Source organism: Carassius carassius, chromosome 10, assembly GCF_963082965.1.
Source record: "Carassius carassius chromosome 10, fCarCar2.1, whole genome shotgun sequence".
Taxonomy (NCBI): Eukaryota; Metazoa; Chordata; class Actinopteri; order Cypriniformes; family Cyprinidae; genus Carassius; species Carassius carassius.
The window spans coordinates 25,639,242-25,657,296 of NC_081764.1; the positions used below are offsets into that span (position 1 = coordinate 25,639,242).

An 18,055-nucleotide genomic window follows, 5' to 3' on the forward strand; every position below is an offset into this window, starting at 1 on the left:
AGAATGTTATGAAGAGTGATCAGATGAATTGCATAGTCCTTCTTTGCCATGAAAATTAACTTAATCCCAAAAAAACCTTTCCACTGCATTTCATTGCTGTCATTAAAGGACCTGCTGAGATCATTTCAGTAATCGTCTTGTTAACTCAGGTGAGAATGTTGACGAGCACAAGGCTGGAGATCCTTATGTCAGGCTGATTGGGTTAGAATGGCATACTTGACATGTTAAAAGGAGGGTGATGCTTGAAATCATTGTTCTTCCATTGTTAACCATGGTGACCTGCAAAGAAATGCGTACAGCCATCATTGCAGAGATCTCCAAGATGGCGCCAGTGTTTGTGGCCTGCCGTCTGGTGCTGAGCAAATTGTTCGTGATTTTACTGCTTGTGTCACTGTTTATGCAATGTATTGACTCTCTGCTGGTTTATGATCGTCAAACGCTGATCGATTTCCGTCTCGCGATGGAGAAGTCGACTAAGTGTGACTGGGATGGTCAGAAAACTTTTCTCCCTCCCCACTTGCTAAACATACCCGCTCATCTTGTACGCAATCCGGTTTCCCTTGCCCGGAGAGGACGCTCGAGACGCCGTGGGAAGCGCAGTGGGCAGCTGGTGAGGTTGAAAGCTTACATAGCGGACTATTCTGCCTGTGGATCCCGGCGTCACTTTCGTTTGCCTTTTGTTCACTATCCTGGCGTGTTATGGATCCTGCCGGGACCTGGTTGATACCAATTACTGGCTAAGATATGGAGTATTCTCGCCAACGATCACCTCGCCCTAGGAAAGGCGGTGTTAACCATGGAAACCTTCGGTCTTTGAGTTATGTAACTCGTACGGCCAGTTCCCCGGCTCCTGTCAGAGCTGCCCTGGTCAACGCTAGATCGCTGGTGAATAAGACCTTTATTTTAAGGGAGCTTTTTTCCCAGCATAACTTGGATTTTCTATTTGTGACTGAAACTTGGTTAAATGTTGGTGAGTCGAGCCCTTTTTCTGAACTTCTACCACTGGATTGCACATATTTTAACTCCCCGAGGACTACTGGTCGAGGAGGAGGACTTGCCGTTATTTTTAAGGAAAAATACAATTGCAGGCAGTTGCCAATGATAACATTTTCGAGTTTTGAGATAACAATGTTTGAATTGGGCAAATTTCAGCCCGTTTTGTGTGCTCTTATCTATCGACCTCCTAAATATAACAAGCATTTTATCAGAGACTTTACTGAATTATTGTCTGAAATTATGCCAAAATATGACCGGATCTTAATTTTAGGAGATATGAATATTCATGTGTGTTGTCCCACAAATCTGTTGGCTAAAGATTTTTTAGAACTTATTGATTCATTTAACCTTATACAGTTTGTAAGTGGTCCTACACAGATTCATGGCCACACATTAGATCTTGTCTTGTCATGCAGTTTGCCTATTTTAAATATTGAGATACAAAAGGCTGTTTTTTCTGACCATGCACCAATTTTATTTGATGTTTCCCTTCCATACAATACTGTTAAGCAATGTGCTCCACCTCGTATCCGCAGGATGATTAAACCGGCCACTGCTGCACAATTTTCTGAAGCATTTAGTAATGTTATAGACACTATAGAGCCGTCTGTTTTCCAATGTACAGATGAGCTTGTTTCCTGTTTTTCATCCACCTGTATAAATATTCTTGATAAAATTGCACCACTAAAGCCCAGGCGCTCCAAACCAAATTCTGAACCGTGGATTAATGATTTAACTCGAGCGGCTAGGCAAAAGTGTAGGAAAGCTGAGCGAAAATGGAAAAAACATAAATTGCAGGTTTTTTATGATATTCTAAAGGATTGTTGGAATAATTATCAGAGAATTGTTCAAACTGAAAAGGCTAAATACCTCTCTGATGTTATTGATAAAAATGGCCATAAACCTCATGTTCTTTTTAGAACAATTAATTCTGTTCTTCATACCCCACAATCTATAATGTTGGAAGAATCTACTGTGGCCTGTGAAAAATTCCTCCACTTTTTTGTGGAAAAGATTACCACTATTAGAGCTAGCATTTTACCTCCAACCTTTGATCCTTCCATTTCCATAGAGTGCGCTGCAGTCCTCACGGAGTTTGAGCCTGTTTCCATCTTGGCCCTTAATGACATTGTTACACATTTAAAACCTTCAACTTGTCCCACTGATATCATCCCATCACGTATTTTTAAAGAGATATGGAACACTATTGGACCAAACATTCAAGCAATCATAAACAGTAGTCTGACTTCTGGTTATGTGCCACTTTGTTTTAAAGAGGCTGTGGTGCAGCCCCTTATCAAAAAACAAAATCTGGACACTTCAGTTCTTTCAAATTACCGTCCAATTTCAAAACTTCCTTTTTTGTCCAAGATTTTAGAGAAGGCAGTCCTAGTGCAGTTACAAGCCTATTTAGATCTGCATGGTATTCTTGAGGTGTTCCAGTCTGGTTTTAAAGCATTTCATAGTACAGAGACTGCACTTATAAAAGTTTTTAACGATCTTTTGATTTCAACAGATTCTGGAGATTCTTCAATCTTGATGCTTTTAGATCTTACAGCAGCCTTTGATACGGTTGACCACAGTGTTCTTATCTCGCGTCTCGAGCACAACGTGGGGATTAAAGGCACTGTATTAAAATGGTTTAGATCATATCTCTCAGCGAGAGTGTTTAAAGTTGGGTATGGGGGCTCTACTTCACCAGCAGCACCAGTGACATGTGGAGTACCGCAGGGCTCTATTTTGGGGCCGATTCTCTTCTCCCTTTACTTGCTTCCTTTAGGTTCCATCTTAAAAAAGCATAATATTAGTTTCCATCTGTATGCAGATGATTTACAAATCTACCTGCCTATAAAATGTAAGGGTGAGGATTCGATAAATAGGCTGTTAGAGTGTTTTTATGATATTAAAGCATGGATGGCTTTAAACGTTTTACATTTTAATGAAAGTAAAACTGAAATTATGATTTTCAGACCTAGCAGTTTTACTAGCACCTCCAAATTGGACTTGGGACCCCTGACGCCCTATGTAAAGTCTATGGTAACGAACCTTGGGGTAAAGATGGATAGTGATCTTCACCTAGAGAAACAGATAAACTCTGTAGTAAAAGCTAGTTTTTTTCAACTTAGACTACTTACCAAATTGAAGCCATTTTTATCTTTCAAAGATTTGGAGAGGGTTATACATGCTTTTATCACCACTCGCCTGGATTATTGTAATGCTTTATATATAGGAGTTAACCAGGCCTCTCTCTCTAGATTGCAAATAGTTCAGAATGCTGCCGCTCTACTCCTTACAGGTACCCGTAAACGAGAACACATTATGCCTGTTCTTGCCTCTCTTCATTGGCTACCTGTTTGTTTTAGAATACAGTTTAAGATTTTATTGTTTGTTTTTAAATCTCTTCATGGTCAAGCCCCAGCTTACATAGATGATCTACTGAAGATGCATGCTCCTCTAAGGTCATTGAGGTCTGCTGACCAACTACTCTTATCCGTTCCTAGAACAAGACTTAAAAATAGGGGAGATCGAGCTTTTTCAGTCGTGGCCCCTAGGCTGTGGAATGATCTGCCTATGCGTGTCAGAGTGGCTCCCAGCCTTGACAGTTTTAAATCACGACTTAAAACTCACTTTTATTCATTGGCCTTTAAACCAGCCTGAGAGTTCATCTTTGCATTTTATTATTTTATTTTGTCACTTGTTTAAACTGTGTATTGTGCTCATGTTATGTGTTTTTAAAATCTGTTGCAATTATGTCAGTGTCCAGCACTTTGGCTAACCTCGGTTGTTTTAAATGTGCTTAACAAATAAAATTGTATTGTATTGTATTGTATTGCATTGCATAAAAATGGTTTCACTGGCAAGGATATTGTGGCTAATAAGATTGCACCTAAATCAACAATTTATAGGATCATCAAGAACTTGAAGGAAAGAGGTTCAATTCTTGTAAAAAAGGCTTCAGGGTGTCCAAGAAAGTCCAGCAAGCGCCAGGATCGTCTCCTAAAGAGGATTCAGCTGCGGGATCAGAGTGCCACCAGTGCAGAGCTTGCTCAGGAATGGCAGCAGGCAGGTGTGAGCGCATCTGCACGCACAGTGAGGCAAAGACTTTTGGAAGATGGCCTGGTGTCAAGAAGGGCAGCAAAGAAGCCACTTCTCTCCAAAAAAAACATCAGGGACAGATTGATCTTCTGCAGAAAGTATAGTGAATGGACTGCTGAGGACTGGGTCAAAGTCATATTCTCCGATGAAGCCCCTTTCCGATTGTTTGGGGCATCTGGAAAAAGGCTTGTCCGGAGAAGAAAAGGTGAGCGCTACCATCAGTCAAGTCAAGTCAAGTCATGCCAACAGTAAAGCATCCTGACACCATTCATGTGTGGGGTTGCTTCTCATCCAAGGGAGTGGGCTCACTCACAATTCTGCCCAAAAACACAGCCATGAATAAAGAATGGTACCAAAACACCCTCCAACAGCAACATTTTCTAACAATCCAACAACAGTTTGGTGAAGAACAATGCATTTTCCAGCACGATGGAGCACCGTGCCATGAGGCAAAAGTGATAACTAAGTGGCTCAGGGACCAGAATGTTGAAATTTTGGGTCCATGGCCTGGAAACTCCCCAGGTCTTAATCCCATTAAGAACTTGTGGTCAATCCTCAAGAGGCGGGTGGACAAACAAAAACCCACTAATTTTGACAAACTCCAAGAAGTGATTATGAAAGAATGGGTTGCTATCAGTCAGGATTTGGCCCAGAAGTTGATTGAGAGCATGCCCAGTCGAATTGCAGAGGTCCTGAAAAAGAAGGGCCAACACTGCAAATACTGACTCTTTGCATAAATGTCATGTAATTGTCGATAAAAGCCTTTGAAACATATGAAGTGCTTGTAATTATATTTCAGTACCTCACAGAAACAACTGAAACAAAGATCTAAAAGCAGTTTAGCAGCAAACTTTTTGAAAACTAATATTTATGTAATTCTCAAAACTTTTGGCCACGACTGTACTAATAAGAAAGCTATAAGCACTGTTAGAATTTGCTATGCCTTTGATATCCTTGTGTCATTTTGTTTAGATTTTGGCCCTTTTTAGTTCTATTTTATTCTTTGTTTTTGTTTTTTGATAGTTTTTTTTGTGGTTGATATTATGTGATGTATGTTGTTCTCTGCATTAATAAAAAAAGAAAAAGAAAAAAAACCTCACGCGGTGATTTGTATGCTGTACGTCGTGCTTTGTATTACTAAATATGTAAATAATATTTGACCTTCGATTGTCTCAGTCTGTAAAGATGAGCTGTCAGGAGACACGGAGCATCATCGTCTTCCTCCTCGGCTTGTCCTTCAAGGCAGCTTGAAGTAAGCTTGTGTTACTGAAGTAACAATAACATCGATACAAGTTTTATTCATGTTACAGTGTGCAACAGTTCGTTGTGGGTTATTTATTCATTCAGTAACACAAGCTTACTTCAAGCTGCCTTGAAGGACAAGAGCTCATCTTTACAGACTTGAGACGATTGAAGGTCAAATATTATTTACATATTTAGTAATACAAATCACCGCGAGTGCTTTCCAATATGCGCGCCACAGAGTGGCGTCTGTACTTTCGCGGTCAGAGAGCACCTGTGTATCAAAACCTCACTATCCAATCAGAGTAGATCACTGTTGAGCCCGCCCCCACGAGAAGTTTGTCAAAACACCAAATGGAAAACTGCGAAACGTAAGCAAAATCTGAGGCAATGAATTCAGAATCCAGGATTAGCGAAAACAAATCTTTGAAAAACATTAACAAGAATGAAGCATATTTGAAGAGCCTGTTAAATTTGTGCGACTGAGTTCATTTTTTTCATTTTCATTGTGTTTTTCTTCTTTTGTAATGGCATATTTTTGATAGTTTCTGAAAAAGTTACGTTCAGTTTTATAAAGTTTTGTTCATTTTTATTGAACCAAATGTACTTCCATAGTGCTAGTGGGTTCACTGTACATTTTAGAAAAATTATGTAATGAAATATTTTCCAGATAATGTTTTGATGGTGATTTTGACTCATTGACTTCTTTCTTTCACAGTTCATTCCCAGATCTCCACCATCACCATGGCTACATTTAACACAACTGTGGCTTCCTTTAATGTAGGTTACACAGATTTCTTCACAGAGCACATAAAGAAACTGTGTAACCCCATTTCCATCCCTGAGATGCCATGTGAGCCGCTGGCCTGCTCCAAACTTCCCCGAAGTCTGACAGACTCCTGCATCAACTACACGTCGCTAGAGGATCGAGACACCATTGAGGGAACTAACAACTTCATTCTGAAGAATGGCATGCTGGACCTCATGGTAAGGGGTGCAGCCTTGAGCAGAGGGGCATTGGTTTACTGTCATAGAATAACAGATTTGCTATCAGTCAAAAGTTTGGATAATTATGATTTTTAAATGAAGGCTCTTATGGTCAACAAGGCTGCATTTATTTGATCAAACAAACAGTAAAAAAAATTTTATTGTGAAATATTATTACAATTTACAATATTAAAATGACTGTTTTCTCTGTTTTAATATATTTCAAAATGTAATTTATTTCTGTAATGAAACGCTGAATTTTCTGCAGCCATTATTCTGTTTCACATGATTCTTCAAAAATCATGATGTACAGATATGAATAATGTTCTTACTATTATCAGTGTTTTTTCTACTTTATATTTTTGTGGAAACCATTTTTTTCAGGCTTCTTTGATAAATAGAAAGTTCAATTAACAGCAATTCTTTTTAAGAAAAGTCTTTTGTAACATAATCAATTTAATGCATTCTTGTTAAATAAAAGTATTGACACCAAAACTTTTAAATCACAGACAAAAAAAAAAAGATATTAAGCAGCACAATTGTTTTTTTAATATGGATAATATTAATTAATCTCTGAAGCAGCATGTTAGATAGATATTAATAAATAGATTTATATAAATAGATTAATAGATTAATAAATAGATTAATATCAATGATAAAGCGATGGTAGGCTATAATTAAAAAATGTTGCGTGTGTACTGTCAAATTGCAGCCAGCCTGGTGCTTCTGATCTGAAGGAGTCTTTACACATCAAGTAATATCACCCCCTGGCCCGCCTTCACAAACACGCTTCCCGACGTGTGTTATGTTCTCAGTCACGGTTCTCCTGTCTGATTCGAGGGCTTCGCCGGTTCAACGCAAGTCGTGGTGTTTACAGTTGCTGTTCTAGCCATTGCTAGTGGATGTTGCAGTGGAGTTAAAAGTCTAAGGTGAAGTAGGCTAATGTCAAATTTCCATAATTTAGACAGGGCAACAAACACAAGTTAAAGAACGAGCAAGGAAATGAGTTAGACTATAATTTGCAGGGCGGTATGGCTATGTTCATCAACTAGTCAATGAGGAATTCACCAAGGATATTTTCATAAACAAAAACTTGAACAATGACTTGAACAATTGGTCAAATTTTTTTTTTCGTAAACTGGAATAAATAAAAAAAAATCACAATAAATAAAAAACAAAACAAAACTAACAACAGTTACTGAAATAAAATATTAAATAGCAAAAATCAATAAACATTTTTGTTATAAATAAGCTCTTTACTGTGGCAGAAAATCTGGCCTGTGGCTGTTTAGGGAAATGCCTGTTCGCGCTTGAGGTTGCTGAGGCGATTAACCGCTCAATGAAGGACAGTAACCTTGAACACATCGCTAACGTTGTTAGTCCTGAGCGGCTGATCATAAAGGATGCGTCTGTGGCAGTGAAATGGAAAATAACACAGGTTATGAGACAAAAGTTGAACTTTAAACTTGAGCTCTGCATTTTTAGTTTCTTGTGCGAGACACGGGTGCAACAGCAAAACAAGTTCGTCAAGCACCAAAAAAAAAAAAAAAAAAACCTTTTATTGTAGCCTACTACTACTGTATGTTTGAGATGTCATATTTTCACGAAGGGTGACAGGCTGAAATGTGCTGTTATTATCTTTTATTTTTACAAAACATCACTCTTCATAACATTCTGGAGTATATGCAAATTGCTATTATAAAAAAAGCAGCAACTTCTCCAATTTCCAATATTTATGTAATTCTCAAAACTTTTGGCCACAACTGTACTCCAGAATGTTATGAAGAGTGATCAGATGAATTGCATAGTCCTTCTTTGCCATGAAAATTAACTTAATCCCAAAAAACCTTTCCACTGCATTTCATTGCTGTCATTAAAGGACCTGCTGAGATCATTTCAGAAAATTGTCTTGTTAACTCAGGTGAGAATGTTGACGAGCACAAGGCTGGAGATCATTATGTCAGGCTGATTGGGTTAGAATGGCAGACTTGACATGTTAAAAGGAGGGTGATGCTTGAAATCATTGTTCTTCCATTGTTAACCATGGTGACCTGCAAAGAAATGCGTGCAGCCATCATTGCGTTGCATAAAAATGGCTTCACAGGCAAGGATATTGTGGCTACTAAGATTGCACCTGAATCAACAATTTATAGGATCATCAAGAACTTCAAGGAAAGAGGTTCAATTCTTGTAAAGAAGGCTTCAGGGCATCCAAGAAAGTCCAGAAGGCGCCAGGATCGTCTCCTAAAGAGGATTCAGCTGCGGGATCGGAGTGCCACAAGTGCAGAGCTTGCTCAGGAATGGCAGCAGGCAGGTGTGAGCGCATCTGCACGCACAGTGAGGCGAAGACTTTTGGAAGATGGCCTGGTGTCAAGAAGGGCAGCAAAGAAGCCACTTCTCTCCAAAAAAAAAACATCAGGGACAGATTGATCTTCTGCAGAACGTATAGTGAATGGACTGCTGAGGACTGGGGCAAAGTCATATTCTCCGATGAAGCCCCTTTCCGATTGTTTGGGGCATCTGGAAAAAGGCTTGTCCGGAGAAGAAAAGGTGAGCGCTACCATCAGTCCTGTGTTATGCCAACAGTAAAGCATCCTGACACCATTCATGTGTGGGGTTGCTTCTCATCCAAGGGAGTGGGCTCACTCGACTTCCCACTCGGGAGTGGGAAGTCGTGGCCTAGTGGTTAGCGAATCAGGACTCACAATCGAAGGGTTGTGAATTCAAGTCTCGGGCCGGCAGGAATTGTGGGTGGGGGGAGTGCATGTACAGTTCTCTCTCCACCGTCAATACCACGACTTAGGTGCCGTTGAGCAAGGCATCGAACCCCCAACTGCTCCCCGGGCGCCGCAGCATAAATGGCTGCCCACTGCTCCGGGTGTGTGCTCACAGTGTGTGTGTGTGTGTTCACTGCTCTGTGTGTGTGCACTTCGGATGGGTTAAATGCAGAGCACAAATTCTGAGTATGGGTCACCATACTTGGCTGAATGTCACTTCACTTCACTTCACTTCACTTCACTCACAATTCTGCCCCAAAACACAGCCATATAATAATGGATAATGAATGGTACCAAAACACCTTCCAACAGCAACTTTTTCCAACAATCCAACAACAGTTTGGTGAAGAACAATGCATTTTCCAGCACTAAGTGGCTCGGGGACCAGAATGTTGAAAATTTGGGTCCATGGCCTGGAAGTGAAGTGACGTAACATTCAGCCAAGTATGGTGACCCATACTCAGAATTCATGCTCTGCATTTAACCCATCCAAAGTGCACACACACAGAGCAGTGAACACACACACACTGTGAACACACACCCGGAGCAGTGGGCAGACATTTATGCTGCAGTGCCCAGGGAGCAGTTGGGGGTTCGATGCCTTGCTCAAGGGCACCTAAGTCGTGTTATTGAGAGCACTGTACATGCACTCCCCCCACCCACAATTCCTGCCGGCCCGAGACTCGAACTCACAACCCTTCGATTGTGAGCCCAACTCTCTAACCATTAGGCCACAACTTCCCCAAACTCCCCAGATCTTAATCCCATTGAGAACTTGTGGTCAGTCCTTTAAGAGGCAGGTGGACAAACAAAAACCCACTAATTCTGACAAACTCCAAGAAGTGATTATGAAAGAATGGCTTGCTATCAGTCAGGATTTGGCCCAGAAGTTGATTGAGAGCATGCCCAGTCGAATTGCAGAGGTCCTGAAAAAGAAGGGCCAACACTGCAAATACTGACTCTTTGCATAAATGTCATGTAATTGTCGATAAAAGCCTTTGAAACGTATGAAGTGCTTGTAATTATATTTCAGTACATCACAGAAACAACTGAAACAAAGAACTAAAAGCAGTTTAGCAGCAAACTTTTTGAAAACTAATATTTATGTAATTCTCAAAACTTTTGGCCACGACTGTATATGTTTTTTTCCTCATCATGATGTATTTTTGGACTGATGCGACTTATACTCAGGTGCGCCTTATAGTCCGAAAAATACGGTACTAAAACTGAAACTAAAATATGGAAGTTAAATAATGACATATGTCTTTGAAACAAAAAAGCATGCTGAATAGCACTAGGCTAACTGAAAAATAATGCATTGCATTAACAGTACTTGCATTTTAATGCCATGTATTTCCAGGGCTTGCATTTTTAGGTCCTGAAATTTAACATATTTGTTTGTTTAAGCTGTGAATATTTCAATTCAAAATATTTCACACACCTTTTCATAATTAAAAAATCAATAATTCATATTCACGTTCCACAATTCACTTCCACAATATTCAATCGGTTTAAAAATACGATGTATAATATTTGACAGGCAAATTTAGGTCCATTTTATATCACTTTTCAAATTCGCTTCCACAAATTCAGTGGTTAAAATTCAGCAGATAATTCCCCTTTCACATCCGGGAGCTGCAGGAATAGCAGTAGAGCACAGAAGCATGATCTACATCTGCTGTCAGTCGCTCACCAGCAGGTGGTGCGAGCAGCTGCTGATTAAGACCAAAGCAACAGGTGGATTAAGTAATACAGTTACAAAAACTGATCTGCATAAATGGAGCAGACAATAAACAGAAGTTTTGATTATCGGGGCATGTGGAAAAGCTGATTGTGTGAATGTTTATTTCAACATCTTTGCCGTTACCATAGACTGTATAAAGTCTGTTACCCGTAGCCTACAAGTAAGCAGCGTTCTCTACCACAAAGGAGATTATAATGGTGTTTTACCCAATGCTCAAGTACAGAACTAACATTACATCTAAGGAAGACATATATTGCTTTCGGTTGTTTAGTTTCCGTAACTTTGTGTCATGGCTTGTGTGTCGCTGTGCTGTAATACTGGGGATCCCCTCACATCACACTCCAGGATCCCCCAATGACGAGTAACATTCATTACACACAGATGGATATATTTCAAATGTTTATTTCTTTTAATTTTGAGGATTATAACTAACAACTAAGGAAAATCCCAAATTCAGTATCTCAGAAAATTTGAAGACATTCAATATTGAAGACACCTAGTGCCACACTCTAATCAGCTAATTAACTCAAAAACACCTGCAAAGGCCTTTAAATGGTCTCTCAGTCTAGTTCTGTAGGCTATACAATCATGGGGAAGACTGCTGACTTGACAGTTGTCCAAAAGATGACCATTGATACCGTGCACAAGGAGGGCAAGACACAAAAGGTCATTGCAAAAGAGACTGGCTGTTCACAGAGCTCTGTGTCCAAGCACATTAATAGAGAGGCGAAGGGAAGGAAAAGATGTGGTAGAAAAAGTGTACAAGCAATAGGGATAACCACACCCTGGAGAGGATTGTGAAACAAACCCCATTCAAAAATGTGGGGGAGATTCACAAAGAGTGGACTGCAGCTGGATTCAGTGCTTTAAGTACTACACACAGACGTATGCAAGACATGGGTTTCAGCTGTCGCATTCCTTGTGTCAAGCTACTCTTGAACAACAGTCAGCGTCAGAAGCGTCTAAAGACAAAAAGGACTGGTCTGCTGCTGAGTGGTCCAAAGTTATGTTCTCTGATGAAAGTTAATTTTGCATTTCCTTTGGAAATCAGGGTCCCAGAGTCTGGAGAAAGAGAGGAGAGGTAAACAATCCACCTGGCTTGAGGTCAAATGTAAAGTTTCCACAGTCAGCGATGGTTTAGGGGTGCAATGTCATCTGCTGGTGTTGGTCCACTGTGTTTTCTGAGGTCCAAGGTCAACGCAGCCATATACTAGGAAGTTTTAGAGCACTTCATGCTTCCTGCTGCTGACCAACTTTATGGAGATGCAGATTTCATTTCCAACAGGACTTGGCACCTGCACATATTGCCAAAGCTTCCAGTACCTGGTTTAAGGACCATGGTATCCCTGTTCTTAATTGGCCAGCAAACTCGCCTGACCTTAACCCCATAGAAAGTCTATGAGATATTGTGAAGAGGAAGATGCGTTATGCCAGACCCAACAATGCAGAAGAGCTGAAGCCCACTATCAGAGCAACCTGGACTCTCATAACACCTGAGCAGTGCCACAGACTGATTGACTCCATGCCACGCCGCATTGATGCAGTATTTCAAACAAAAGGAGCCCCAACTAAGTATTGAGTGCTGTACATGCTCATACTTTCCATGTTCATACTTTTCAGTTGGCCAAGATTTCTAAAAATCCTTTCTTTTTAGCCTCCGAACACACGCAAATATAAGCTCTCTCTGAAGTATTGTGTTTAAATGGACAAATTCAAACAAAAATAATGTCAAAATGCCCGTCTTGGTAAGTATCCTACAGCAGACATAACCGGCTGATATACGGATAATATTGCCTAAGGATGCAGTGTTTATGCAAGTGGTACACGTTGAAAAAACGATTTTAGGACGATGTAACGTTGCAATAAAATTTATAATCTAGATACAATTCCATGCGCTCAGGAAGTTTGGCATGACTTGCCTGGAATGGTACTGAGTCATTAGTCGTGGTTTGAAATCGTGATTTATGAGCTCAATAACCTGCCTGGAACATAGCAGTATTTATTTAAATTTTTGTAATTATTTTAATTATATTTCACAAAATTAGCCTTTTGCTTTACTTTTTGTTCAAATAAATTCAGCCTTGGTGAGCATAAGTGATTTCTTTAAAAAACATTAAAAAAAATCATAATTACAGTATTTCAGTCCTTTGACCAGTAGTGTCAAATTCTGTTTTCCGATTAGCCATTAACGTTTGAGGAAAATTATTTTAGATTTAGTGTACCCTATCAAGCTTGAAAAGATCTGACCATATGGTACGTATTATGAATATTGTTGCCTTTCCTGTTTACCACTGTGTTTTTTTCAAGGCTATTCTGCAGGCCCTGTATGCCGTACTTACCCAAGACATCGGTTCTCGATTTTGCGACGTGGCTCTCAACATCATTGAATGCCTCCTGCAGCTGGGCGTTGTACCCAGTTTAATTAAGAAAGCTTCCAAACCTGAGGATAAAGAGGCGGAGCATCCGAAGGAGGGAGCCAGTCAAAGTGTGGGTGGAGCTCAGGGGGAGGCTGCTGGAGGCACAGGAGCAGCACCTAATGGAGGTGGTGGAGGAGATGGAGGAGATGGTGGAGGAGGCGGTGGAGAGAGTTGTGGAGGAAGCAGAGATGATATAAAGGATAATAAGGACAACAAGGTAAGCCAGTTAATGTATCTGTTGTAAATTAATATGTGAAAGTAATTATCACACGCAAGATTTCATGCATTTTTTAAATCATCAACAGGATGGAGACACTTCAATCAGCACTCATAGGTTGGCTCTCACCATGCTTATTAAAATTGTAAAATCACTCGGCTGTATGTACGGCTGTGGTGAAGGTCATCGCGGGCACTCTGGAGACCGCCTTCGGATGCAGGTCAATATGTTCATACAATTAAAATATAATTTTACTGTGCAGATTAACTTTTATTTTTTAAGAGGTTTAATCTCCGATCCCTGTCAGACAGCATTATGTAGATTTGCTGTCAGACTATAAATCATAGATTGTCAGAAATGGATTTCAGAATGTATGTTGTATATAATGCCTAGTGAAAGAATAAATATACTAAAATGTATTTGAAATACATTTATTTTATGCTAAGTATACTAAAAATACATTTACATATTTGTGCTTAATAATTATACCCTGCAATTATACTTTTTGTATACTTAACTGGTATAGATACAAGTACGCTAAATTGAAACAATAAATGTTGTGCTTAATGCACAAATTGTGCGGAAGTAGTGCTGAGGTCCAACTAAAGATATATACCAACTAAAGAGTATTTTTGATTGTACTAAAGTGGAACTATTGCAAGTATAACTCAGTTACACTTTAAATATCTTGCATTTAAGGGCTGATATTATACAGAGATTATGCAATACTTATTAATAGTGATATTAAAACATATTTTAAGCATTAAGAAACGTGCATGCAATAAAGAAATGCTCCAAATAAAGTTTAATTATAATTTTATATCAGTAAGTCTTAAGTGATTTAAGAAATAAATGTATTTTAATTAAATTATGGCATAGGTTTTTTTAATAGGGGTTCATTTGAATGTAGCAATTATTTGTCTCCAAGAAAGGTGAATGACCAGATGCTCTGTCCTATTTTTAAGGCGCAGAACTGTTTGACTACTCTGTACAAGCTGGATAAAGTGCAGTTCCGTCAGACTATGAAAGAATACGTTAATAAGGATTCCCTCAACAACATTGTGGATTTCCTGCACGCCCTACTTGGCTTCTGCATGGAGCCAATCATTGACAGTAAGAGGGCAGAGCTGCAATTATTAAGTGCATGTCTTTAACATGCCCAGACAAAACTTTTTTATCCCTTTTCTGAATTCTCCAAAGATACAGCATGAGTCCCATTTTCATGCATCAGCAATAGAGAAGGATGTTCAGTAAAATTCATTCAAATTAAGTGAATTTGAAGTAATTATTAAACAGCTTTCTGAAATACTTGATTCTGATTGGTCAATAATAATAATAAGCTGAGTTTAGCTATGTGTTTAAGCTAAAATAAGCTGTATAATTGACTGTTGTCCAAGATACCGTTGCTAATTTCATGTCTCTTGTATAACACCATCATCTGTTTTCATACCAATTTAAAATAGCTCATTGGTGCCGTCTTGTGACTCAAAACTGGAAGACTTGAGTATTCATTTATTAATATGGTGAGGATAATCCATAAATAGATTACTAGAAGCAAGAAAAAGCAAGAAAATGAGCTTGGAAGAACAACTAACCACTAAGAGACACGAAGAGCTGGATGAGAGAAAAATTAAAATAGATAAAGACATTTTACATTGTGGCTAATTATATTAAATAACTAGTCCATAGAAGAAGCAACTTAAATTTAGTATTAATAATAAAATATAAATTAATATTATAATAATATGGAGCATTTATTTTGTTGACTGTTTTTCTGCAAAATCTAAGCTTGTCCAAAGTAATATAATAAAATAAGATCAGTGTTTTCTATACATGTATTTGCTTATTTGGTAAATAAGCAGGATAATGTAATGAACAGTTAGCCAGTCATTATGTAAAACCAAACCTCCCAATTTAAACAGGTGGTAGCTGATCCCCTGCCTGGCTTAATATTTTCCAAAAATGACCAATTGACTGTACTGTATATTGTACAAGTCTCATTTCTTGTAGAAATTAATGGAGTGAGTAACTTTTCTTATGAACACTGTGACTTTTAAATCATATTTTCACACTGCCATTTATCAGAACATCTGGATATTTCTGTGTCATACCCATAGGTTAAATTGGGCCGGAGCGCACTGGAGCTCAGCTCCGCCTCCTCGGGTCCACAACACACCATGCCGGAGCTCAGCTCCATCTCCTTCAGCACCAAATATTGTTATTCCTCTTGATTTATTTTTCATCTCCTGGTAACTACATGGCATATGAGACTGAATAATTAGCAAGACTACACAGAGACACCCAGGCTACATGGAATTATCAGACGTCATAATGCATTAATCCCTGCGTTCTCTGGTTCAGCACCCCGCGCACCATCGACGTCTTTTAAATTCAACCTCTCGATGGGCTCATTATGCTGTCTAATTCTTTATCGAGCATACATGAGTATTTGGTTTAATTTACAATTAATTATTCAAACACAACCTACAACTTCATTTTTCTAATGTGACCTCGCTCGCACTGTTTAGTTTTTCATTAAATTGAGAAGCACCCGGCTGCAGCCTGCAGATCGACAGCGTTTTTAGCTTTTTAAACAGCATTCTCCATCCTACACCAACTACGCACACATTTCCTATCATGTATGTCTTTGAAAGACGATCGAACCAATCAGAGTAGGTGTGGGGCGGGGCTGCACGTGCAACCCAGCCCCAGGTGCAGCCCCGCCTCGATCTGCATGCTGCAGCCGGGTGTACTTGATTTAATTTGTCTGCTAAGCAGGGGCGCCCCCAAGGGGTGGCCAACTCTTGCCACCCCTGTGGCCACCCCAGGATGATTTGCAGTGGTTACTATTAATTTAAATGCAGAATGTAAATTCACAATATTAAAAAAAAAAAAACGTGCAGCACTCGCTGCAGCCACCATAAAAGATTGCAGATTGGCGCCACCAGAGTAGCTGCCCGTCCCCGACTCTCTTATTAACAGTGACTCGCTGCCACCTACTGGCTGTTTTAATTTCACATTTAAGGTACCTTTTAATTTTTTTAATAATATCAAACATCAGTTTTCAATGTTTTATCTGTAAAATATCAAAACATTATTTATTCATTTGTAAATGCAGGTTAAAGTATTCCATGTCCCACAGAGCTGCATTATAATGCACACTTTTTTTAAATGACACTTCAGATGCAGCTTTTGTTTTCTCTGCATTGCAAAGATCAGTTTTGTTGATACTGATTGCATTTGCTTGGTAACAGCCCAAATGCAAGTATTTGACCTAAAAGATGGTTCACACTTTTAGAAAAAAATTGTATAAACGTAAAAATAAGAGTCAGCTGTCAGCACAATTAGAAATAAGACATCAGCACAATAACACTCAGCAAAATAGTCTAATTATTTCGATGTCCCACCCCAAGATTTACTATGGCCTCAACTGGCCACCCCTGTAAAATTTTTCTGGGGGCACCACTGCTCCTAAGGCTTTAGCTTGGGGGGGGGTAAGTTAATGCTGCAATTGTTTATCATATCAAAAGAATGATAGAGATTGAAGATGTAAGCCTGTGCATTGTCAGTAATTTTGATGTTTGGAACTATACATTTAGTAGAAAAGCCCTAAAGAAAAGCACAACCAGCAACCCAGCTCTCAGCAATGGCAGTGTTAGTAGCAGTAGCCCAGCATCAGCCCTCAAGTCATTTTATTCAAACACGATTTTTAATGATGACCACCGTAAATAAGGGCTCCCCCTCCCTACAAAAGCCTGTTTAACCACTGGTCATACCACATGTCTCAGATGCACAACAGAAACTATGTTTTATATCACAGCCATGAACAATCAAAACAGATCATAGCAATATAGCAGGCAGAATAATTGTGTCACATATCAGTGCTTTTTCATTCGTGTCCTTAAATTATATGATTAGCTATTACACCAGATATATTAGTATATATACTTGTATATTATTTGTATTTTAAATTTTCTTGAATCAAAACAGCAAGATAAGCTGAATTTCGATTGATTTCTGGCAAGTTAGTGAACATGAGAGAGTGTTATGAAAATTCTATCCCTATGTTTTTTTCGGTTGTCTTCTTTTTGCATCTGTGGGTGCAGCGTCTGTGCGTGGATGTGTTTAGGATTGAGTTGGTGTTTCCTGACCTACGAGTACATGTTTGTGCTGGCCTGACACCAATGTTGCCCACCATCTTTTCTCTTGCAGAATACGGCAGTGCAGGTGAGAGGTCCAGGAGGGCGAATAAAAGAAACATCGGTAGATACACAATATCTAAATTTACTGCCAAAACTAGGCATTACACCCATTCCTGCACCCCTCACAATGTCCAGGGTTATGTTCTCGCCTATAGTAGAGCTAAACAGTGCTTAGGCCTTACTAAATAAACAATCTAAAAACCGGCTTTATAGATCCAGCTAAACAAAACTCAACATTGCTTTGAAATCAGAGCATGACCTGATTGTTAGGTCTATAACTATCTCTCAGGCTTCAGTCACTTGCATGTAAGCAAACCTTCAAAACCCGCAATCACTTTTTAGGTTTTCCTATCATATGTGCTATTGATTTTCCTCCT

General features: G+C 39.2%; 1 protein-coding gene across 1 annotated transcript in view; it reads left to right on the top strand.

Annotated features, from left to right (window-relative positions):
- LOC132152321 (protein unc-80 homolog) overlaps positions 1-18,055 on the top strand; it is an 84,733-nt gene that overhangs the window by 18,059 nt on the left and 48,619 nt on the right. The window contains 4 exon segments of the mRNA XM_059561107.1: positions 6,053-6,321; positions 13,150-13,432; positions 13,536-13,696; positions 14,442-14,589. Coding sequence (XP_059417090.1) covers positions 6,053-6,321; positions 13,150-13,432; positions 13,536-13,696; positions 14,442-14,589 — 861 coding nt within the window.